Source organism: Alosa pseudoharengus, unplaced genomic scaffold, assembly GCF_046254945.1.
Source record: "Alosa pseudoharengus isolate Yale_2024_CS ecotype anadromous, Long Island Sound unplaced genomic scaffold, YU_APseudo_1.1 YU_APseudo_1.1_scf_8, whole genome shotgun sequence".
Classification (NCBI taxonomy): domain Eukaryota; kingdom Metazoa; phylum Chordata; class Actinopteri; order Clupeiformes; family Clupeidae; genus Alosa; species Alosa pseudoharengus.
In genome coordinates, this window is record NW_027468870.1 from 29,098,536 (window position 1) to 29,124,376 (window position 25,841).

General features: G+C 42.5%; 2 protein-coding genes across 6 annotated transcripts in view; one reads left to right on the forward strand and one right to left on the reverse strand.

The window, feature by feature from the left end:
* Nucleotides 1-14,486, reverse strand: foxo1b (forkhead box O1 b). The gene is made up of 3 exons (XM_076274394.1): nt 13,667-14,486; nt 2,945-3,136; nt 1-2,586 (listed from the first exon to the last, which is right to left on the reverse strand). Exons 1-3 carry the CDS (start codon nt 14,240-14,242, stop codon nt 1,420-1,422), a joined length of 1,935 nt encoding a protein of 644 aa, XP_076130509.1. The 5' UTR covers nt 14,243-14,486; the 3' UTR covers nt 1-1,419.
* Nucleotides 14,207-25,841, forward strand: part of fez1 (fasciculation and elongation protein zeta 1 (zygin I)) — a 17,088-nt gene continuing 5,453 nt past the window's right edge. The window contains exons 1-4 of one of the 5 annotated variants that reach the window (XM_076274395.1): nt 14,207-14,254; nt 21,268-21,413; nt 23,566-23,938; nt 25,640-25,736. In XM_076274395.1, the coding sequence (XP_076130510.1) occupies nt 23,610-23,938; nt 25,640-25,736 (426 nt within the window). In that variant the 5' untranslated portion in view covers nt 14,207-14,254; nt 21,268-21,413; nt 23,566-23,609. Of the gene's footprint in view, nt 14,255-21,063; nt 21,157-21,267; nt 21,414-23,565; nt 23,939-25,639; nt 25,737-25,841 lie in introns of those variants that run through there. The other 4 variants (XM_076274399.1, XM_076274398.1, XM_076274397.1 and 1 more) reach the window with 4 other exon arrangements.

Consider the following 25,841-nt stretch of genomic DNA (forward strand, 5'->3'; position numbering starts at 1 on the left):
GAAAATATGTTCAAGACAATTAAGAAGTACAGATACATTTCTACCAACTGAAACATTTGGTGAATGTAGAAAATAGAGTTTCATTTAAAAATCCTTTCATGTTTTATACAGCATAGGAATATGAAATGTCAGCATTACATGGTCAAGAACTATTACAGTCACCTGGGTTGGTATGTCTTATTTATACGGAAACATACAGTATTTCCATACATTTGTCAAAAAGAACACAGTTAAGTTACAGTTCAGTTTAAAGGCTGCCACCATGTTGCAATGTCAATTTTACAATTCTCCTTAGTTTTACATTCAAAATTGACACTGAAGCCTAAAGCCTTTATCTTTATACTATCTCACATTTGTCCTGAAGAGCATAGGTCACTGTGTAAAGGCTGTCACAATGTTACTTTTACTATTTTCTCATTTAATTTAACAGAATAGCTCGGGAAAACAAACATCCTGAAATAATGCTAGTTTTTCACTATTCATCCCTAAAAACTAACTATACTTGGCCTCATTAAATAGGTCCAGCACTCCTGAAAGTATACACAAAAATGAGTCAAACAATTATATTATGTACAGTCATTTCTGTCACACAAACATTTACAAACAGTGTGTGAGATAACATGCAGCTGGTGTTCTGGGCAGAGTCTATACATCTATGAGCTTCTTAATGTTATCAAAACCACTGTATGTTTGCTCTAAAGGGCACTGTTCTGGAAAGCACCGTGAGACAATGTTCATCAATAACTGATATATAAATTAAATTAATTTTATGTTTTGCATAGATATATAATGTAGCCACAAGTTGAAATGACAAATGACATGCTACTGTTTGAGTAATGGATGTCATTGCACTGAGACTGCACTCATATCATCACTCATATATGTCAATTATAGAACCTACCACATATGACAGGCAATCAAATAAAGCACTACAAATAAATATATTCAATGACATACAAGTTAGCAGTTTGCTAACTCCAGAACAGGCCCAGAGATATTGTCAGGCACCGTTAGAGTAGACACCTCTGGCTTTTGGTACTATTAGCTCTAGACTGAAATAAAGCATCTACCCATCTGAGGAGGCCATAGTACACAAAGTCACCGTAAATAGTTATGAAATGATTGTGCCACCTAGCTAGATAAACAAATGTTAAGGGACTGGGTGAATTATTGGAATTGCAGGAAGATTATGAGAAAAAGAAGTTTGCAATTTAAACTGAACTAAACATTTTGTTAAGGCAACCTCGTCATTTTAGTGTGTTTAATTTTTAATGTCATAGTTCAGACCTTTTATTTTTCAGGTTTAAAAAAAAAAATGAATGGGTGGATTCAAATATATTGTGATATGTGCACAAGTTATTATGGACTGATGTGAAATTGATATATCATGATAACAATTAGTGGCCATATTACCCAGCCCTAGGCAAGCCCCTGTGACATCCCCATGGAGTCAAAGGTGAAGTCTACTGCATCCCCATCCATGAAGGTATCATGAAGAACTGTTTCCATGTCGCACTCGAAGCGCTCGATGGACATGCCGTCCAGGTCGCTTGGCAACCGCTCAGGCCGGGTGAGTTGGGCTGGGTGCTGGTTGGGTCTGGGCCGGACAAAGCCGTTCCTGTTGCCATGGTGCACTGATGGATTCCCACCCGAGTGACCCAGCGGAGGAGCCGGGCCCAGTAGTGTGTAGGTCCGAGAGCCGCTGCTGAGACACCCAGACCTGTCAGTGTGACCAAGGACCTGTGGTCCATGCCCGTTCATGCTGACCGTGGCAGGGTTTAACGGCCTGTACTGGTGAGGCAATGTGTGTGAGTGTGGATGATGGTGAGGGTGTGGGGGCTGTGTTGGTGCAGGACCAGCCATGTTGCCCACATGCCCTGGGTGCCCCTGCCCACTGTAGAGGGTCCGGAATCCCCCTCTTCCACCAACACCAGCATGGCTAACCATGGTCTCCATGCCCAGCAGTGGTGGCTCATGGGAAACTGCCTCTGGGTTGTTGTAGTGGCCCAGGAAGCGTCCTACCCCAGCAGCCCCCATTTTCGTCTCCGACAGGGGCCGCATGGGGACTGAGGTGCCATTGTTTATTGGTGTCTGGCTGTAGAGGCTCTTGGGATATTCAGGAGGAGGATGTGGTGGTGGGCCCGCTGAGGGTAAGGCGTATGGACTGTGGTAGCCAGTGTTGCTTTGCATCATGGGAGAGCCGTGTGAGGTGTCTTGGTGCTGGTTCGTGGGTGAGAGAAGATTGAGGTTGTTGAGTAGACCCTCCATCATGGTGTTCTCAGGGCTGCGGTGGCCGAGAGAGCCGGCCACCTCGGCCAGGCTGGGCAGCGGCGTCACCATCTTTGCTCCCGATGCCACTGGGTAACCCAGATGGGCATCTCCACCTTCGCTCAGGTCGTCGGGCTCAGGCAGGAATGGGGAGCGGCGCCCGCTTAGGGTACTGGCGTCGGAACTCGCTCGGCCTCGGAAAGAGGTCCACTCCTCGAAGGTGTCGTTGCTGTGAGAGTTGGGACTGCCCCCCAGCCACGGGGAGTACTGGGAGACAGGACTGCTGGCGTCCTCGTCCATCACCCCCTGAAGTGTCACCTGAGGGACACAGGAGTATTGAGTGACCTTGAGTGCTGAGGACCATTCTAATTAAATATCGCACAATCTGTGACACTGGCAAAACTTTGGTTTAAGTATACAGACAGATGCATACAAAAGGTTTTTGGTGGGAATAGTATAACAACAGAAACAGACTAATTAAATGCGCATTCTCACGAAGGATAGGAGAGATTTGATATATCAGGTCACACACAGCCTTGCCCAGTTGTCTGTCTTTAACACAGAATACTGTAACCCCATTGTCTTCACCACTTCTGGCCTGGATCTAATTGACCTCTGTGTGACCTGTGTCTCTGTTTATTTGTGTGGGAGGCTAAGTACTAAGTACTCCTCGTACCTTTTTCTTGGCGGCTCGTCCGCGGCTCTTGGCGAACTTGCTGTTGTTGTCCATGGAAGCAGCTCGTCGGCGGGGGGGCTTGCCGCTCTTGCTCCCCTCGGGGTTGAGCATCCACCAGGAACTCTTCCCCGTGCCTTCGTTCTGGATGCGCACAAATCGACTGTGGAGGGATAGATTGTGCCTGATAGAGTTCTGTTTGAGGGGGGACAGACACATGGAAATACATGAGAACATGCACTCTTTCTCTAACTCTTCAAGACATATTTCTTAACATTGAAAAGTATAGTAAAAAGAAATGAGATTAAATGTAAAATACTACAAAAATATTGTTTTAGTTTATATCCAGAGCTGTGCAGAAACCAAACCAAGAAAATAACAACCAACTTGTCCAATTTCGGCTAACTGTTAGCCAACTCTTCACCAACTTAGTGGACACAATTTTAAACACGGTTCTTAATACTACTAAGGCCATTGGTTTGCAGAAGTGCATATTAATGAAATGCACGGCCAAGCTAAGGCCAACTTCAAAGACCTAGTTTTAGACTAAAAGAAAACATTGATGAAAGAACTTCAGTGTTAGTTGAAAAAAGCATTTAGTCTGGGACTAGGCCTAATCCATGTACGGGACTCTGGCGCAGAAGTCACTTTGTGAGAAGTGCTGCTAATTGAATAAACATTAAATGGTTATTTTGTTATTGTAAGTACCCCTGTGTTCATCCAGAGCTGTAAGAGGGAAAAACAAACAAACACACACTCACACAGAAGAAGCATATACAAAGCATATAGTCAACCTGAAATTATAAATCATTCCGAAATTACCTCAGAAGACACACATATTCCAAAAAAATGATGTGGAATTTTTCATGCAAGGGAGAAGCTCCTCACAAAATATAAATAAACAGGGTATGGTGAATGAGCTCATCCCATGCGCACCCATGTCTTTAATGATATTTTTGTCTGACCTGTATATTTCCACACCTGCCAAAACCAGCGACACAAACTCCTGACTGTGAGCACAGAGACAAAAAAGACAGACGAACTCATAGAAAGAAACTCAAACTCAAGTACCAAGTACCCGAGAGCTTTAATCACTGTCTACTATTGATGGAGTCATTTGGCTTGAATGCTCTGCCATAACTTCCTGCAAGTGAAACCGACTGCATACAAATGGAATGAATGACTGGGATGAGTGACTGACTACCCAGTGCAGAGATGTTGACAATTGCAAGCCATGTTCAGCTTGATGTGGGATGTGCATTTAGCTTCTGGGTTGAGTCTGAGTTTACAGACTATTTCAAACAACAGTGTGTAACTATGTCTGGATCCAGATGACTAAATTCATGCACAAACATACAGTATTTCAAACATTTACACAACATGATTCTGAACACCAACCCTCATCTTACAAAGCAGAACCTCTTCTGGGTTTGAGTCTATGAAATATTTATGGTAAAAGGAAACAAACAGTTTACATTAACGAGTATTCTGCACATGGAAATAAATGCATGTGTAAAAGTGTAACCTGTCCCTACTGTAAACTACAAATCAAACAAAACATTTTCATGTAGGGTGAAAGGGACAGTTATGAAACCTTGCCAGATTACGGTCAACAACATGGCAGTGCACAACAGTGGTATTGACCTGCTCTTACATACGCACAGAGTAGGGTGGGGGAGTGGAAAGACCAAACAAGTGAACAGAAGCAGGAGAAACAGGAACATGAATGATGAAAACTCCCAACAAAATATAGAGAATGAGAGATGAAGGGAGAGTGTAGGACTCTATGTGTGTATAAACGCATGTGTTTGACAGAGAGAGAGAGAGAGAGAGAGATAGAGAAAGAGAGAGAGGTTGTAGGGTTCAAGGTATGGAAGGGAGGCAACCAATAAGAGAGGGAGACAGGGAAGGAGAGAGAGAGGGAGGGAGAGAAAAAGAGACAGACAGATTGACAGAGAGGTTGTAGAGTTCGAGGTGCAGAAAGAAAGGGAAGGTCCATCAGTGAGTGAGACGGGGAGAGAGAGAGAGAGAGAGAGAGAGAGAGAGAGAGAGAGAGAGAGAGAGGTGTGGTTGTTTTCCTGGTGCACACACAGCAGTAGGGTCGCTGAGTTCACCACACTGTGTTGAACAGAGGACGTCCCTAACCCCCCCAGCCCCCCCCCCCCCCCACACCCAGTCACGACCCCCCAGCCCTCACAGACTGTGAAGGCTATTGACAGACATATGCAAAGAGGCACGGGGATGGGAGGGGACACAGACATGACGCCACTGAAGCGACGCCGGCCTGCTTAACTGTAACACGAGCCCGGCAGCACTGGCTGACTTACTTACAGCCCCAGTCCTCCGAGTGACAGGTAGTGGTAAGATATGTCTGCGCTACAATGACCCTCTGTATTCTCATGGTGAGAGACATTAACTAGATTGGGGTACAGACTCAGCAGCAGGACAGAGACAGCTGGACAGACATCCAGAAGGGGGGGGGTTACAGGATGACAATGCATTCAGAGATAATGTTGAGTTATCAGATGAGGAAGTGTAATCATTTAACAATTGGAGACATTGCCCAAGCTTTATTTAAAAGTCTCTGCATGCCAGCGGGCTCCATTCTTTGCATTGTCTGCTGGGTCAGTGACTCTCTCTCTCAGAGAGAACATTCGAGCAAATGAATATGGGTCATCATAGCCCCTGACTGACTGGCAGGAGACAGGACGTTGTCCTGCATGCATTCCTCTCTCTCTCCTCCGAGGCCTCCAACCTCTGTCTGTCACACTCACTGGCTCAGGCTCCAGGAAGACACTGTGTAAGGACATGCTGCCTCTCTATCAGCCCCCCCCCCACCTCTGTGTCTTATCAGTCTCAGCTCTCCCTCTCCCCACAATACAGGATGTGATGCAAGCAGATGTCTGTGTGCACCAGGCCTGCAGTGGTGATGATGGAAAGGGGAGATATAAGGAAGAAGGGAGAGAGATGGAGGAAGAGAGATGGAGGGAGGGATGGGAATATGGTCTGATAGTATAGTGAGAAAATACAACAAGAAGGCAGAGTGATCAAGCAGCGTCTTAGAGGGAGACACATACAGTGCACAGATGGAACAGATGCAGACAACAGCCTCTTTCTTTGTCCTGTAATCTGCAGATTTACTCCCTCAGCCAGAGCAATAGGCCTAGCAGAATAACTCAAATTCTTCCCAGTGCTTAAGGGGTAAAAAGGGCAAACAGAGTTAGGAGGTTTAAACGCTAATCTCAATTATTTCTGATATATGTACTTCCATCTTTCTTACTGTTTGTTTGTCTCCAACCCTTCCCAACCCCCTCCCACCCCTGCCAAAAAAAGAAAGACATTACATGAAAATTGTGAGAGGAGAGAGAAACAGACAGAGACAGTCAGAAAGAAACAAAGACTACAGAAGCCTTCTTACGTCTGCGTTTGACTCAGCACACTTTGCCTGCCAGCCCATTCACACAGGAAGTGCTGGATGGTGCTGATATGGCTGTTTGGGCTTTGAACTTAACCTACTGCATGACACCAGTAATATTATATCTGGGTGGAGATTCATAGCTGCACTCCTCAGTGGAACACAAAACAAAGTGGTGACTATCTGCTTTCCTCCACAGAACTACATCTACATTTTTAACTCTTGGGAGTATGAAATCATGTCAGTAAACATGTTAGGCCTATTTACAGTCTTACAAATGATACTCTGTGTATCAGATGGAGTCTTAGTGGTGGTCCTGGTTTTGTGTAGTCTATTCCACCTAACTTAAAGCCTCATACACCTCATAAACTGACCTGTCTGTGTATTTGTCTGACTTTACAAATGGCATCCATCAAATGCTCGGATTTCACATTGCATATCACTGGAATCACTGGAGCACTTTATGAACCGTTGAATACATTTTCCTGTTCCAGTAGCGCAATTGGTAGAGCGGTACAGTAACTGCAATATTGTAATTTGCATTTTATTACAAGTGTAGGCCTATGTGTATTTCATCTGTGATAATGATCATCAATTAAAGTATTATGAGCCTTGGAGACTTAAAAGGGTCCGTCACCTCTGAGAATGTTGCCTGACCTCTCCTTAGAACACATCAGAAAAATTCTTCTGTCACGTAGATAGATACTTATATAGACATACCGGTAGATAGATACTTTATTCATCCCGAGGGAAATTTTAGGCATCCAGTAGCTTATACAACCATAACACAAAAAACAGATATATACATAAAACCACTGACAGTAATGTACAAATTAAAGAGCATGTGAAGTGATTACAAAAGTCTGGTATGGACTGACCATGTGATGCATTGAGCATGATTAGTGCAAAAGTTAACAGTGCAGGGATTAGTGCTGCCGCGATTAGTCGACTTAGTCGACGGCAATTTTTTTAGTCGAAGAGTCGTTTTACTATTGACCGCCTATTTATTTTTGATCTCACACGGCTGTAATGTTATATTAACTCTACGTTATTAACTCTTGAAAAGTACAATGACTGTCTTTGGATGTTAAACAGGCTACTAAGACTTTGGCATGTTTTAAACCCCACTATGCACGCAAGTGTTAACGCCAGCAGCAAAGCTGCGTGCCTGCCTGCTTTCAGCGCAATTAATTATTAGGCAGAGCTAGTGGGGGGAGCTAAGCTAGTAGGTTACGCTAGTCCAGACTCTGACTAATATAGTAGCCTATTGTGGAAATTGAAATAAATGAAGTGAAGTGTCTCACGTTGACAACGCAACGGCGTGTCATTACTGTAATTCATTCATACAAAAAAACGTTAAACCGAACATGCCGCCGCCCGTGATATCAACAATCAAGGTGCGCGTCATTTCCCATGGTCAATAAGTCAGGACGCATATTTTTTTAGCGTTCAAGCCAACTGATAAAGTGAAGTAACCTATGTGGCAAGACGCGCAAAATGCCTGTAGCCTACTTGTTTTGAAAATGCTGATGTTAGGCTCATTGCAAAGTCCTCAACTCCTGTCGCCTTTCAAAGTCCAGCGTTTCTCAAACTATGGGGCCGCGCGGACCAGCACCCGCCGTAACGTGGACATTGCTGGTCCGGAGCCGCGGAGTGAAATTATTCCCGGGGCTTCGTCTGATAATTTGCTGCGCAATTGATCAAGGAACCGCGGACCGACAGAAAAAGAAAACAAACTTTTCTGCAATCAGTATGAATTACTTGCTAATTTGGTGTCATCAAACATAGAGGCATACAATTAAATGGTGGTATGAGCGTTCATTCAATGCGCGAGAGAAACTGAAACCACTTGATAACGTTGGTAGCAAATCTCCAATTCAACCTATTGGAAAGCTATTTAATTATGAAACTACATTTAATAGAACAATGTGGATTTATGCAATTTCCATAAAAACAGAGCACAGACTATAATACACTATCTAGAGTATTGTATAGTCAAATTTGAATAACGTGGCCAAAAGCTTGTGGCATAATTAAATATGTAAATATTCTTTCCATTTGCCTACCAGTATATGATGCTTGCATGAGGGAAACATCCCAAAACGATGACACCCATATAATTGCTGTTGTTTTGAGAAGTATTTATCATGCAACCATGCAAAAGCAATGGAACTATTGTAATTATATTTTACATTAGTAAAGCAGTCCTCTGATGTGCATGTTTTCAAACTTTTTGTGAACAATGTTAGCACTTTAAACACTGGCTGCTTTGAAGTGCATGTATAACAATATAGCATAACAATAATAATTGTGATGTGATATAATGATAATTTGATGGGGGGTGGGTTCATGTAGGTGGGCCCTATGACCCCAAAGTATGCCATGACCGGGCCTCAGGTCAAAGAAGTTGTCTATGTCGATGGCAACACTGGCATACAAATAAAGTCTATCAAAGGTCTGACATTACTGTAGATCTGAAAGTAGCATTTTAAATGGGTGTTTTTTTTAAAATACATAATGTTTTTGAACAGTTTACTTACAGTAATACAGCTTCTAACAAAAGTAGGGTGATATATATTTTACGTTTTCCCTTTAGTTGAGTTCAAAATAAAACGTACACAACAAAATAACAAACACTTGATTTAAAAAAAAAAATAGTCGTTTAGATTAGTCGACTAATCGAAAAATTAGTCGAAAGATTAGTCGTTAGAAAATTAGTCGTTAGTGGCAGCACTAGCAGGGATTGAACAGTGCAATAACTTTGCTAAACTTTGCTACGTGTAAGGTAACGATAGAAACGGCATCCACCGGGCTATTTGTACGCTTCCCACATACTTTCCTCACAAAGGTCACCTGGACCTGCAGTCATCCGCTCTTTGGTCACATCCGGTTTACTTCAGACACATCCTGAGTCTGAGCCTAGTACCGGGGACGTCTCAGAGTACCACTTGCATTCCATACATGGAGACATGGATGCAATTTGTGAGCTAATTCCAAGCATACTGTTGCTTAGCATTGTGTGAAACTACATAAACAAATTAATTGTTTCCATTCACACCCAATATTGAGTGGATGACCAAGTGTGGGATCCAAAAATGTATTCCACGTTCAGTTAAAGGTCTTTTAAGCAACTTGAAAACATGAACACCACATTCCAGTCTCTCTTCATATTAACTCATATAAGAGAAATATTATTGCTGGCTGCCCTATCATATGCTAAAGATTGACCATCAGGAATATAGTACTAATTTTGTAATGAAAACACACGCAACACATGCATGGCATAAGGCAGCATACTGATGTCAGTCGCTAACTTTAAGGCATGTAAAACACTCACATGTGTATATGCATAGTGTGTGTGTGTATGCACAGTTCTTGCTAGTGTGCCAGGCTACACGGAGCAGGTGTGGCAAACGTTCAGGTCACAGACCACTGAGAAAAACAACAAGTTCCAGTAAGGTGCCACTCACCAGGGAACACTCCCTCCTCTGTGCCCAGCGCCCCACACTCTCCCCTGGGGAAGCCCGGCGAGGGGCCCTGCAAACCGCTGGCTAACAGAGAGCGCGGCTATCACCCTCACCTGGATCGGCTAACTAAACAGCCATGTTTGGTGTACTGTTAGAAGCAGGAAGTGGGACCTCCAGCCCCCCGGGACTCTTAGAGAAATGTTAACAGTGCTCCTCTCCTCTGTCAATCCAGTGCAGTAATGACATCAATACTTGAGTTTTATGAGCTCATAATATATGATTAAGATCAGTGTTATAGATTCCAAATGTCACATGTAGTACGTAATATTTTTACAGTATAAGAGAGTTGGGCTTTTACTAAAGCGATTGAAATGGTATAACTGGAACTCCGGTACTTGTGATAAAAAGTGATTTAAAAAGTCAATATGCCCAGCATTTAAGGATGACTTTCTCATATCACATGGCAATAATGTGTGTGTGTGTGTCTATGTGTGAGTGTGTTTGCAAATCTGTCTGTAAGCGATGTCTAGAGGCCAAATTCGCAGCAGATCTCATGTCTTGGACCAGTGCCTCATGCGTCTTCCTCACACACTGTTCCCTTTCACTGATTTGCTAATGTGTGTGTCTGAGTTCCCTCTGACTCTCTATTCTCTCCTGTCTCTCTGTTTTTCTCATGCGTGTGTTTGCATGCGTGTGATTATGGGTGAGTGTTGCTCACCCTCTGGCTCTTTTTTCTCTCCTCTTTGTCTGACTGCTCTCATGCTTGTGTGTGTTTGCATGAGTGTGCATGTGAACGTGTGTACATGTATGTGTGTGTGTGTGTGTGTGTGTGTGTTTCTCTCCCTGCCCTGTGTTTTCATGGGAGGAGGAGGTGGTAACGTGCATGCTGCTATTTTCCAGACACTCCACAGGAAGTGCATCATCACTCACTGTGGGGACCAGGACCACAGGAAAGTGCACAGCTCACCCTGAGTCCAGGGCTTCAGTGGGCTCTGCAAGGGGGCAAATCAACATGGCCAAACACGTTTGCGATACCGTGATGCACAAAAGTGGTCTGTGAAATGTATTCTTCAAAATCATATCATACTGATTAATTTGATTGGTTGTTGAGCTCAAAATACCAAAACATTTTTGCCAGAATCATGGACTGTATCCTTAAGATCACTGCCTATATTTCTCTAACATCCCATCCACTCAACGTCTAAGGCCAAACGTCATGTCAAGCTGTCTCTCCTCACCACTCACCCTGGGCTTAGCTGCTACGACGCCAAACTGTGAACCCACATAATGTCCTCTTGTGTAAGTTTCCATCTTATACTCCCAGTCCAGGAAACACATACAATACAATTCCCCTTACTTCTCCATTTTTGGGCTTTTGCCTTTATGTAGGTAGGACAGTTGAGAGTGACAGGAAGCAAGTGGGAGAGAGAGCGATGGACCAGGAAATGACCCCAAACCCAGGGTCCCCATGAGCACTTAGGACACAAATGTGGATACGGGTGCTGCTGCTGCTGCTTGCGCCCCCAGCTCCCCCACCCCATTTCTCCATCTCTGACCTCCAGACTCCACGTCTCTGTCCCCGGGCTGAGAGTGTGTACGAGCTGCAGTGTTGTGGGAGCAAGGAGCTGCTGGAGGCATGCGGGCCGGCCGGGGGGGAAGTGAGAACACAGCTCAGGAATGGAGGATGTGTGACGCTTTTCCCCCTGCAGCCCTCGTGGCCCCACCCACGCGCTCCACAATGATGGAGGTGTTCGGTGTCACCTCCTGTTATTGTCGGGCTGACCAGGAACATTTAATGGACATGCAGTTGGGATCTAAATTTAGTGTGTGTGTGTGTGTGTGTGTGTATGTATGTGTGTGTATGTCTCTCTCTGTGTGTTTGTGTGTGTGGTGTGGGTGTGTGTGTCTACAGAGTGGCAAAATTCCCTGAGAATTCCTATGTCTGACTGACGCACATTGACCATGATGTGGTATTTGTTGAGCCGTTTGGGTTAAAATAGGTGAAATTCCTAAAATACCTGCACCAACAGAATCAATATGTCTGATCAGAGTGTGATCAGAGTGCAAACAAATCAGGGCCAAAGAAGTTGTAAGCTCTAAGCAATATAGCAAAAATGTGATGTTTTAAAAAAAAAAAAAAAAACTATTTGAAGGAATTTGAGTGATTACTATGTGTAATGTTATCATTATCATATCACACTCTTAACCAGATCACTAAATAGCATATTTGTCTCCATTCTCTCCTGTGTTGGTAAGGTTGTGAAAATGTCATCTCATCTGTTATCTAGCTGCCTTCGGTAGGAAACCACATTTGAACAAGCAAAGGTTTGGTGTCTCCTGAAAATACTGCAGCCTTTGATGCCATCAGGGGTGGTAAATCAGAGGTGAAAAGGAAACAGCACTTTAAATTTTAAAGTTTAAAGCGTTTCCTACCTCTACATGGGATCAGAAAAGAACAAACACATTCTCACAGCCTACGGTTCCAAACACGTCTGATCTTTCTTTACTGCTATGCAGAAGTTGGAAAACACATTGGCACAGGCCAAGTTACACCATCACCACCACCAGAACTACTACTACTACTGCTGCTTCTATGGCACGTGGTGGTGATGCCACTACAGCTGCTGCTGCTGCACTAACACTCTCCATGCCAGTCCAGAAGGAAACAAGGAAACAAGGAAATGTGTGTTGCAGAGATGTGGCTCACTCCTGAATATGTACCGGTATACTGCAACCCAATAATTAGAGTGATATTGGGGTCTAATTGCTTATGTTGATAAGTGTAAGTCCCATCTGAACATTAATTTTAACTCTACAATATGACCCTATTGTATTGTGACTATTGTTGAACTGAAAAACACTAAGTGTATCTTACATACTGAACTGCAATGATCACCTTGTTTACTTTGCCAAGAGATTTTTACTTCAGGAGACACCTGTGATGAGTGCAGATTCTTTGTTTGCTCTGGAGACTTAACCAGTTGGAGCGAGTGTCTATTTCTGAGGCCATGGGCCTGTTTGTTTGTGTGCATTTAAGTGTGACAGCAGAGAGAGAGAGAGAGAAAGAGAAGCATAGGGAGGAGGCATCTGTAGAGGAAATCTATTTCAGAACTTCAAAGCTCCCCCCGCAGGGTTAGGGGGTTCATCTGATGACACTGAACCTGGTTAAACATTTCCACAGCCACCTCTCAAAACCTCTATCCTGGGGCAGTATAGAATGCTCAATAGTACACTGAACTAAGTGTATATATTGTGAAATTAACCACTGTATAGATTACCATTGTTATATCATTATAAACGACTTGAGCTCTATTATTACAATTATCACAACTAATGTGATTAAAAATGATGCATACTTCTTAAGCACTGGTGGTTTTAAAAGTACTTTTCTACTGTTTTTGGATGATTGGATCCAGATAGATATTACAAGAAATGGGCCTCTTTAGCATCATAGCCATACACCACAGGACATTGAAATGAGACTACAAACATAACAGATTGACCTACCTACTTCTACAGGTTGTTGTAGCTCTTGCTTCCAGCATAATGGCAAACAACCCTAACATTTGTATTGCACATACACATGTTAACACACACACACACACACACACACACACACACACACACACACACACACACACACACACACACACACACACACACACAGACAGACAGACAGACAAACAGACAGACACACACTGTGCATTGTTTAAAGAGACAGTAGTTCATTCATTGCTTTGCATTTACAAGCTGATGCAAGATGATTTAGTTAGCCTAGTTACAAACAAACCGTCTTAATGCACCCTCTTTAACCAAAATCTGATTGAGATAACACATCTTTACCTTCCATCCGGCAGAACTGTTGCTGTCTCCCTTGTCTTTAAAGTAAGGCACACTTTGCACCATCCAATCATATATCTGAGACAAGGTGAGCCTCTTCTCAGGGGAGCTTTCGATGGCTTTGCTGATGAGGTCGGCATATGACATATTACCCCAGGCATTCCGTCTAGAAGAAGCGCCCTTTTTCTGGAACGGGACCACGATGGAGTTCGAGCCATTTGGGGGCGAAAGTGGAGGCACCTGCTGCTGCTGCCGGAGTAGTTGTGGACTCAACTGATGCTGCAGCAACCGTTGATGTTGCTGTGTGAGAGGGTGACAGCAATTATCCAGGAAATCTCTACATAAAACTACTGTTTTTTCGTCGGTGACATCCTCTGTTTCTTCCAGCAAACTTTGGTTGCTGATATAATCAACACCGTTGCCAGGCTCCTGTTTAACCGAAGACGCAGGCGAAGATGTGTTTGAGCTGTCCGGTTCATTGAACTCTGGTCGAGGCAGCGGCCAGGTACAAGACCGGGGTCGGGACAGAGGTTCGAAATCCGGATCAATATCAATCAGCTCCTGTGATGACTCCGCCATGTCCCACCGAAAGTGAGTGGAATGGACTCACCTGCTGTTTATATTGCAGTCATAACAAGCTTAACTTCAAACGAATTAAAAGTAAAACATTTTTTAAAAAACAGCCCAGGAGAGTGGGTTGGTTATTGTCCACTAACACGTTTTCTTCTAGACTCCAATTCTTCGGCACAATGTCTGCACAGCTAGACTACTTCTACTACTAGCCTACTTCTACTTCTTCGGCAGCACACATGTAACCTGTGACAGGTCCCTGTTGAAAACATAGCATATTCTGTACTCCAGGATCTCTCACATGCATTGGGAACGCCCACAGGATGACTGACAGCTATGTACAACCAGTAAACACCCTTGCCGTTGATAATCGTTATTGGTTCTGTTTTTTTGTCTTTTTTTTACAAGTTTGAGGTTGAACAACATTATTTATAATACATTGCTGTTCCAAGCCAAGAATATTACAATTAATTATTATGGAAAGTTATAGACATTGGTTAGGCCGTATAAAATCAGAATACGAAAAGATGTAATCTACAATTTATCCACAGGCAGTTTTTTGTTCAACAGTGAAATTGACAACTCTTTTAGTGATGGATTGTTACCAATCACAGGTGTGTTGACTGTGGGTTCTGCAATAGGCCTACATCTATTGAAAAAGAGAATTGGGTCATACAATAGAGTTTTGGAATGTAGGCTACCTGCTGTGACTAAAATATTTTGTTTCAATAGCACACATTTAGACAAATATGTTTATCCCATTGTCACAGCAGCTTAGATTATGGACTCCATACAGTATTCAAAAGGTAGCCTGACCTATACAGGACAAATAGCATTTCAAAGCCCCAGAGCCGGACAGTAACGGAGTACATTTACTTGAGTACAATTTTGAGGGATCTGGGTGGATTAAGGTATATTGGGACATTTTTTGTATTTTTATTTTCTGAGCTTAATATTGTCATCAAGTTACAAACATAATCCAATAAATTACACATTTCTGAATTCCTCAAGGTGTCTACATCATCTTAGTGAAAAATATAAGTCTTCATGATATTTTATTAATGCATGGCTCACTATTTTAGTTCAGTTGTCACAAAACTATTTTTAAGCGACATGTTTGGTAATTTGGGACAGTATGTTTGGTAATTTGGGACACCGACTTGTGGGTGTAAATGAATGTATTGAACTATAATTAAACATGTTAAATAATGTTTTAATGGATTTGTTATCCATAAATATATCTTTAGGTTATGCATTATGTGTAATCTTCTGATTTGGTTAGATTATACATATTATTACGTCCAGAAACATCAGATTTAAACTATTGACTAAGAGAAATTAGGCCTTCAGCAGGAATCCAACAAGTTTTTTGAAAAAACAATAACATTTTATTTATATTTTGTAGAATTAAATGTTTTCATATATTCAACAAGTCATGTAACAATAATACACAATCAACAGCACACAAATGCATCAATAGGCTACTGGTGACACCACCCGCGAGGACACAAAATGATCCTGTAAACCAGTTTCATCGCAGTTCCACACATGAACGGAACATCTTGAAGGCTTGAAGGCCATGTCCTCATAGGTCTTAAACCATTGGCTGACGACTACAGGGTTGAAACAAGCAGCCCGAGCTGCAGAAAGGGCCTCTGGCTTCCTCAGACCAAGACGGCAATGTCTCTTCATGAAGGCCTTAAACCAATAATGGCCTGCCTGACCTTTGCCCTCAGAAAAAACCTTTCAATCCATTTGCCTGTGCAAACTGAAAAGCAAGCTTCTGGATTTCTGGCTTCCTCATTGGAAAACCTCATCTTGCTAGGTTTTCAATTATCTCTGCTAATTTAGCCTCATCCTGCTCTGACAGAACTGGCTTTCGTCCTGCTACATGCTTATGTCCTTTGAGCACACCTTTACCCGTCTTTGGAGGGTGGATTTTGGGACATTCCAGGCCCTGGCAAGATAACGGAGCTGAGGTCTGTTGCCTGCCCTTTCCAGTTCCCTGTAGCCTACTCCTGCAATGCTCCCTTCATTCTGCTCTCCTTCTACATGTTGTACTTTCCCTTTAATTTTCCCTGTTTGTTCACTCTCCCTTGCACCTCACTCTCCCTTGGTCTGTCTGTCTTTTTCCTGGGTGCCATTCTATTCTGTAAAATGAATTAGTTTCATAGATGAGAACAAACTCATAGATTAGGCAAAGTGCAGAAGAGTCCACACCAAATACATTAACGCTAGGCTGTTTACTAGGCTACTAGGCTAGTTTACTAGGCTAGGTTGCTTCAAAGATCAATTAATATGTCTCATCACTACCACACAAGGTCTAAATAGGCGTTTACTTCATTGTTTTAACAACATAGCCTTTATTATTACTAATTTGTCAGGATATTATTGACATAAAATGATCTGACCCAAATTACAAGGCCCACTACACGCAGCTCTGACTGTTAACAACCTTAGCCTCTAATTTCATCTGCTAAAAGTTGTCTAGGATACATCACTGAGGTTTTGTGTTGTTATAAATGTGACTTTTTCACTTTTAATCAGGTTATCTATGACTAAACTATTGACACATTTCATTGTATACCCAAAAAAGGTTGTCCCAAATTACCTGAAACATGCTGTCCCAATTTACCACAGCATGTTTGGTAATTTGGGACAACAAGAAAATGCTCAAATTAAATTAATATAAACATAATTTCAAAACAATGATTGTTTATTTTAGTGCAATATTACATCAAACATATTTGCTCAACATTGATGTCAACATTTAATTAATCATACACACTTTATAGCCTTATATTAAAATCCACCTAAAGCACATGTCATTTTTCTTACCTCTTGATTTTGGGGGTCAACTTCCTGTTTGATGCTGACCACACCCCGCTGTCAGATGTCACCTACATTATGTCATGTGACTTTAATTATATGCTTCCTATAATGTATTACCACCCCTAACTTTACCATAGCCCTTTCAAGGCAGAATTGAAATGCTTTTTCCTTATGCTGTCCCAAATTACCTGATGTCCCAATATACCCCCCCCCCCCAATACACACACACACAATGCACACACACACACTTCTGTAATTTACTACAGCATAATATCAGCTACTCGAGTATCATTTTTGGGGAGTACTCATGACTTTACTCAAGTACATTTGAGAGGCAAATATTGTACTCTTTACTCCACTACATTTCTATCCATAACCGTGAGTTTCCTTCTAAAAAAGAAGGAAAAAAGAAAAATCTCGGAAACCCTCAATTCGTTTTTTCCCTCTCAAACGTGATTGGATTGTGCAGGCGCCACTGATTGGGACAACCTATCAGCAATCATCTTCAGCTTTCCGCCAAAGTCAACTCCATGGTCAGATTTAAATAAGAGACGAAACCATGGACAAAACAATGGATGAAGACGCAGCAGGTCCATCCCGGGAATGTGCCAACCCGTGGCCCCACCTCGCCAGACTATTTCAATATTCTGAACAAGTTAATGATAGTTTTTGCTTCAAGTGTTTCAATTACAAAATAATATTTTGTATTTGAAATACATATTTTAAATTCATGTATTAGAAATACTGCCCATCCCTGGCAACATGGTAAGAAGATGAAAATGACATGATTTTACTTCCAATTCATTTTACATTCTCCAAGGTATTAACATTAACATTTTTCATAACTCCATGTAGGACATATCTGTACATAAATGTAAGCACTGTGCAGTATTAATGCAATATTTAGAAAATGTAGGCTACTCTTGTACTCTTGATACTCAAGTACTTTTAAAAACAAGTACTTCAGTACTTAAGTAGACATCTGACTGTTGTACTTTTACTTGTACTTGAGTAAAATTTAACAAAGGGTATCTGTACTTTTACTCAAGTAATGAAGCTGTGTAGGCTACTCTGTCCGCCTCTGCAAAGCACTAAGAGGCCTATCACCAATCTATCTCCAATTATAAGAATCCGCACAGAAGGCTAATTCTTCCAGTGTAGGTTTACCTCAAAGACATTATTCATATTTTAGTCGGGGTTTACACCAACTAAAATGCCTCATCCTTGTGGCTGGTGTTGTAAGAAACTGTCTTTGATGCAGTGCCCTGCATCTGCTGCTTAGTCTTCAGTAGTGCAGTAGCGTATTTTACATGTCAACTGCTCCCTCTATAGACGGTTAGAGGTCTTGCAAGCACTGCAGTGAATAAGCTACTTGTTTTCCATCTTCAGCACAGATTGGAATTTTCCAGATAAACAATTTATTTTCTCCATTGTTGAACATTACCAGGATGATCTCACACTGATGACTTTCAAAACTCAAGCAGGTAGTATAATTGTCATGCCTGATGTAATGATGTCAAAGTTCCAAAATATATTTTTGAAATACTTTTACATGGACTGGAAATGTAGCTGGGGACACACTAGCTAGAGAACTAGAGCTAACACATTATTGATAGACTCATCCATACTGTATGCTGTGATGTCTGATGAAACCCTAAATGTATCATTATCTCAGAGACTAAGCCATACAGCAAGGCCTTTAAATATCTTAGTTGCATTACCTTGTTGTTAAAAAAAAGCAATGGAGTTTACAAACTGCGCCGTAGCAGATGGCATGGCAGTGTTTCTAAAGACCCAATAGATTCAACTGGCTTCAGAAAGATGGAGCCCTCTCAGGGGTGCCAGGTGTAATTTATTTTTATCCATATTTAGATCTGTGAAGTACCCACCTTTCTTGTGATGCCGCTGCCATTTGGCATGTTTAAGTTTTATTTTCTACAGCTGGTCTGTAAGTTAATGTGGAGGGAGATTGTATTATTCAACGTTTGAAGTCAGAACCCTCAACATACACATTATTAATGATAACTATTATAATGTAATGGCACCTGTATCTAATTGCCTTAAAATAAAGGATGTTTTTGCGACAACATTCAGTGTTGATAAAGTGATAATGATTGATATTGAATTCTCTACGGTGATACAATGAGCTATAGCAAGTAGCCTAATAACATGTTTACTAATCAGCTATTTTTTGAGAACTTCGATGAAATCATTCAACAAAGAAAGGAACCAGTGATGAAAGTGAAATGAGTCCATTTCAGTTTAGGATTCTGTTTTTTGTTGACACTTAGTTTAAGAACAGTGAGTTTAGTTCATTGATATAGAGAATTTGTGTTAATGTCTTCAAAAAAACCACACCTTTTACAGTAACACTTATTACCCTAGAACTCTAACAGTTTCCTGTTATGTTACCCTCTATTTCTTGTGAGAAAGGAAAGATATTTTCGAGACAAGAAATTTTCCTTTGGGTTATAAAACAGACTCTTGTCCTTTGATTTATCCGACTAATTTAGTCCTGCAGGCTACTCAGCTGGACACCCCAAGTATCCATGACGACGGAGGGGCCTCTTCTCCTTTCTCTTAAAGTCTTAATTGTGACTGCCTGATTTCCAAGAATGTGTGGTGGAGGGACTACAATTTGTCCTGTAGTGCTTTCTTGGATATGTTTTTTTTAATTATTATTATTACTAATGCACTAATTTGTTTGTTAGAATATTTTGTTAAAAATGTGTGGAGGGACTACAATTTCTCTTGAGTTGTTTCTTGAATAGCCTATGTATATATTTTCTATTCGCTTGAATATTTTGATGTGAATGTGAACAGCCGCCCATTAGTGACTCACCACTGCTATTTTTAAACCATATAATCTTAGCAACTGTTGTAAATGCCATGAGCTCCAAATAGTCTGGATGCAATCTTTCTAAACAAATGGGTGACGAGACAATCAGTAAAAATCCCACAAATGTACTTTCAATTTTTAAAGCACAAGAGAACATTCCACAGCCTTCTTTCCCCAACGTGACCTCCTTTCATGGTGAAACAGCATCTCTCCTCTACGTACAGTCTGTGTCTGGTCTTCAGAGGAGCTGGTGTGTCCAGTGACTGTGTCCAGGAGATTAGAGCTGGTGGCAGTGTAGTGCTGTGGGTGCTGAATTAGGAGGGGGTGGGGGAGAGGAGGGGAGATGGGCCTCTTACGGGGGCATCAGTGGGCGACGCCAGAGGTAAACTGACAGCTCAATGGCACGAACAAGATGCCAGCTGCTCCCTCCTTCCCTATTGTCTTTTCACTCTCTCTCTCTCCTTTCCTCTCCTCTCTCAATTCAGTTCAGTTCAATTCAATTCAATTCAATTCAATTCAATTCAATTCAATTCAATTCAATATGCTTTATTGGCATGGCAATTTAAATGGGAGATGCCAAAACATAGAACATTGAAATATAGACGCATCTCTCTCTCTCTCTCTCTCTCTCTCTCTCTCTCTCTCTCTCTCTCTCTCTCTCTCTCTCTCTTCCTCTATATATATATATATATATTATATTATATATATATATATATATATATATATATATATAAAGAAAGCTGGATGGGCTGAAGGATCAGAGTAGGTTATCCATTGTGTCTGCCTATCTCTAGGATTGGCGTGTCAGTGACTTCAGATTCTCTGTTATAGGCTTAGAGCTATATAGCACAGCTACTCTACATCAAGCCTCCAAGAAGGGCCAAGTAGGGATGCAAATGCTCTTGGTACCATTAGCAATGGAAACAGTGGTGCTTGTGTGGCCCAGAGGTAGTGTCCTGGTGGATGCATGGAGGTGAATTGGCAGTTCATGAATATTGAAGCCAGCTAACAGGGGAAGACAGAGAGGGAGGGGGGCGTGGACAAAGGGAGCAAGTGCAAAAGCAGGAGGGGGAGGAGGAGGGGGAGGGGAGGGGGCAGTGATGCCGTCAGTTTCCGTAGCGATGCGCAGGCTCAGCGAGTGAGGGCTGCTGCCTATTGATTCGAAAACAACAGTCATTGGCTCTGCAGACTGGGGGCTGTGGGCTAGACAGAGGAGAGGAGAACAGAGCAGCGAGCACAGCGCAGCCATTGTGTATGTGTGCAAATCTCTCTCTCTCTCTCTCCCTCACTCATATTGTCTCTCTCTCTCTTTGCACTGCCCTCTGTCTTTCTCTTGATCGCATTTCTCCGGCGGCCGGGTGAGGAATGACTGTGGCTGCTGTGTGTTTGCGCCTCCCCAGTGCTGAGATTTGCAGATGAAGGTGGTCTATCTCCCAACCTGCACTGCCTAGAAGGGAGCTCCACTCTGAGACCAGCGAGACGAGAGGAAGAGCTTGGAAACTGTAGCAGGTAATGTGCTCCTCTATTCCTCCATCCTCTATCCTTTCTTTATTATGCTCTCTTTCTCTCTACCACCCTCCATCTTTTTTCCCTCCCTCTCTCTCTCTCTGCCACTCCCCCTCTCTTATATTCACCCTTTTCCTCATCCTCTATGTTCAGTTTTCATCCCTGCTCTACTGCTTGTCCTCCATCTTTACTCTCCTTGTACATATGTAACCATGGTTCCCGTCTCTTCTTCATCCTCATCTGCCATTATCCCTCCCCCCTCTCTTGCTGGCTCATTCTCATGCCACTCAGAATGTTTATGAAATGCTATAATAAATTCTAATATGATACAGCAGCAGCATTTATTTTGGGGAAAAAAAAAATAATACACCAGATCAGTTTGGGCTATAGTGGTCACCATGAAATTCATCTCTGATTATCTGTTCTTTTGAAATAACAAAACTGTTGTTCCATCCCTCTTTCTCCATCCTTCTCTTTCTCCCTCTCTCTCTCACGCCGCCATCTCTCCCACCATAGCAAAGGCCATTCCACAGCACCTTATCTATTCAGCGCTTGACAATGACCAATGTAAACACACCATGTTCACCATAAAGGTCATCACAGCCATATGGTGCTCTGGCCATTTCCAGATCTATCAATCTATTTGCATATGAATATGAAATTATTCCCAAACCAATGGTAGTACAGCATAGTGCATTTGAAATAGGCAAGGCATCATAAAAAGCAATTCTAAAGCAATGTAATTCTATAACGCTAAATATTTCTGTTTTACATTGGTGTTTGTCTAGATTTACAAGTACATGAGCAGTGATATGATATTTTCTCACTGTAATGTGAGACCCAGTGTACAGACTGGTGTATTCTAGAGTGGTGCTACAGAGTAGCTCAGAGTGTTGGTTTTACAAAGGAACTTTGTTGTACTTTTGTATGAAGGTTAAGGTTATCGGTATGGAATTACGAATCTGAGTCAGGTGAAGGTCAAGGTCAAAGACTAAGACAGAGCTCTCTCTTCTTTTTGTTGTCCTGTTCTCTTCATCCACACACATGCACATGCACACACACACACACACACACACACACACACACACACACACACACACACACACACACACACACACACACACACACACACATACACACACACACTCCCACACCCACACACCCACACACGCATGCATACATGCACACACACAGCTGACATCAATAATATATGTAGTTGATGAGTAGGCACTGTGCTGAGTAGTGTAATGGGAAGGTAAAAGCTTATGCAAGGCTGTTTGGAATGGATTTCTGTCTGCTCCATAGCTCTCTGTCCCGTCTTTAAGGGGGAAGCCATTAGCGCTCTCATTCACTGACTCTGACGAGGTACTGTAGCCTAGAACAGCTGATGCAATACGTAGGGTGGCCATTACCTGCTGCTTTCAATATGTTCATTACTAGTACAGAATAATGTATAATTGTGTTAAATTCACATTTTCTTCTATTTCTTATACTTTTGTTGTCTTTTGAGAATAGACTGTCAGATAATTGACAGTTTTTCAGTTAAGATTGTAATTATTATTTTATAATACTTGGACCTGCTCTCCTGAAAGTAACAAACAGTATATTTGGAAAAAAGATAAATATTTTATGAAGTGGAATTAGTCATGTATCTGCCATCATACATCTGCAATCATATATCCTGTCATCCTGTTGTATATGTTTTATATTCTATTTATATTTATTATATTAGCTTTGCAATGCATTTTTGTTGCAGTATTTGATGAACACTAATAACAATTAAGCCTAATGAAACTGGCTAATGCTTATTCCACCCACTTCCTGTCCCCACTCCTCCCATGTTGGTGTTCTCATCATCGCTCTCCTGCCCTCTCTGGGCTCATGCTTAATTCTATTGTCTATTTACACTTTTCTATTCTACTCTTCTCCATGTTCTATCTTCTCTCTAACCCTAAATCTATCTTCCTGTCTCCTCTCCTCTCCTTTTTCATAATCTCTTCTCTTTTTCTCTCCCCATTCCTCTCACTTCTTTTCTCCTTGTCTCTGATCTCTTCTTCTCTTCTCTTCTCTCCATGTTCATCCTCTACTTTTCTCACCCCATTCCTATCGTCTCCTCTCCTCTGCATGTTCCTCCTCTGCTCTCCTCTCCCTGTAGGGGATAGGCTTCTGGGTACTGAGCTTTGCTGACCGGCAGATAGGATGGAGGCCCCGCTGGTGTGCCTGGACGAGGAGTTTGAGGACCTGCGGCCGTGCCGCCTGGAGGACCTCGAGTCGAGCCCCCGGCGGCCGTACGGCAGCAGCTCCAACATCACCACCATGCCCTTGGCACCGCTCGTCCGCGAGGACTTCTCCGAGCTGGAGAACTTCTCTGAGATGATGAGCTTCAAGTCCATGGAGGACCTGGTGAACGAGTTCGACGAGAAGCTCAACGTGTGCTTCCACAACTACAACACAAAGACAGAGGGGCTGGCTCCAGTGCGCAACAAGGCCCAAGCCGACGAAGATGAGGAGAGGCTTCAGGATGAAGAGTAAGAGCTCTTTTTTCCCTCTGCTTCTCGGTCCAGCTCTGATCCAAGAAATAGTGGCTTGCACAAGCTCAGCATGACTTGTCCCTGTGGTTGATTCATACGAAAAGCAATTCAGCTGTATTGAGCTGTATGTGGAGGGTGCAGTTTTTTGGCAGCTGTGTTGAATTGATATTTCACCACCATTCATAACTGTCCTGAATAGAAATCATGAAGCAGCCTTTTGGAGAGCATCTTCGGTGTGGGTTTGTGAGTTTGCATGGGTCCCTTTTAGGAGCACCGGTGCTCCCAATTCCTGGGCTATGTGATGTCACACATGGCTCTCTCTAAATCTGGTCTGTAAATAATTGAACATATTTTAGTATGCTTCAGCTCCTTCCATTGTCTGGCTCATAGTTTCCCACAGGCAGGCAGTCACCCTCTCAACATTGCGTCATTTTTCTTTCGTGAGAAAGACGAGTTGTCATTTGATCACAAAAAAATAGAACAAAACTAGACAGCTCCGCGATAGGTGCCCCCGGGTGCTTTGTTTATTTTTAGAGCCCTTTTGATTTATCACCCACTGTTTGGATTCAGTAGTGCCATGGTACTACTACACTGACACTGACATGATTTTTAAGGTCAGTCAGAGCTGGTCAAACACATAATCAATATTTGGCGTGTCATACAGTACATGTGACCTGAAGTGACCCGAAATATTTGGTTTCTATTGCGGTGATCTATTTCATAACTGTATGGTCGGACTTCCACTATTCGTGGTTAGTTTTAATGTAGCATTTATTCAATCCTGAAATGAATCTGAACATACACTGCTCTGTGCAAATATGGTTATGCACTTATTATTTATGGAGGTGTGTTCTCGGAGCAGGATGTTGTTATTTCCATTGCAGACCCTGCGGAGATATGTACCTACGCCCTGTAGTGATGACTCTTGGCAGGGACACACGGCCACAAAAGAAAAACTGATCTCGGTCCAGTGTCTGCCTCTAGCCTCGGAATGGAACAGAACAAGACAGAACAGAACTCAGTACCAGCTCGTTCCTGATGCCCATAGTTGGGTCGGATGCACTGTACTGCTGGGCTGGCTGGCCAGATGTGAGATATGCTGAGGTCATTGGTGAATGGATGCTTGTTTTCAGAATTACTGGACACTTGGCAGCACCCGGAGGAGGCACATGACCACAGATGCATTGATCAGGAATGGGAACATGTGAATGAGAACAAGCCCATGCAGCAGAAGACTTGGGAATAGACAATCACTCATCTGGCCCTGATGTGGCTCTGAGGTGGCCCTGGGCTGGTTGCTGTATGGCTCTGAGCTGGTTCTAACGCAGCTCAGATGTAGTTTAGTTTGGCTCTAGTGCGGCTCTGATCTGGCCCGGTTCTGGCTCGAATCTGGTTTTGATCTGGTTGTGATTTGGTTCTGATCTGGTTGTGATTTGGTTCTGATCTGGTTGTAATTTGGTTCTGATCTGGCTCTCATCTGACTTTGACCTGTTTCTTGCTTGCTGGCCTCTCTCTGGTAAATCAAAGGAGGGATTTTGTTTTGTCATTGTCTTGTTTTTATTTATGCATTGTATGTATTTATGTGTTCAGTTGTTTGTTTGTTTGTTAATTTATCCATTCAATAATTTCACCCTGAGTGTATGGATTCGCACGTGGCTTTGCCTGAGCTAATTTTCAAAGTTGCTGAATTTCTTTCAGTGTGTGGGATGCCCTGACTGATAACTACATGTCCTCATCCGTTTCCAGCTGGGATGCCAATGCAGAAGGAAGCAATGGGAACCTCTCAGATCAGGAGGTAATGGGAATTGCTGTAGACTCACCTACCACCTGTCACACCTTGTGTGCACAGTGCACATACTCTCACTATTGCACTCCTTAAAGCTACTTTTAGCCTCACGCT

Excerpts from the sequence above, each read along its gene's own strand:
- foxo1b (XM_076274394.1), bottom strand. The coding sequence starts at position 14,242 with ATGGCGGAGTCATCACAGGAGCTGATTGATATTGATCCGGATTTCGAA. Across the intron at positions 3,137-13,666 it reads ACAGTTCTGCCGGATGGAAG|AACTCTATCAGGCACAATCT; the intron begins GTAAAGATGTGT and ends CCCCTCAAACAG. Across the intron at positions 2,587-2,944 it reads GACGAGCCGCCAAGAAAAAG|GTGACACTTCAGGGGGTGAT; the intron begins GTACGAGGAGTA and ends TGTGTCCCTCAG.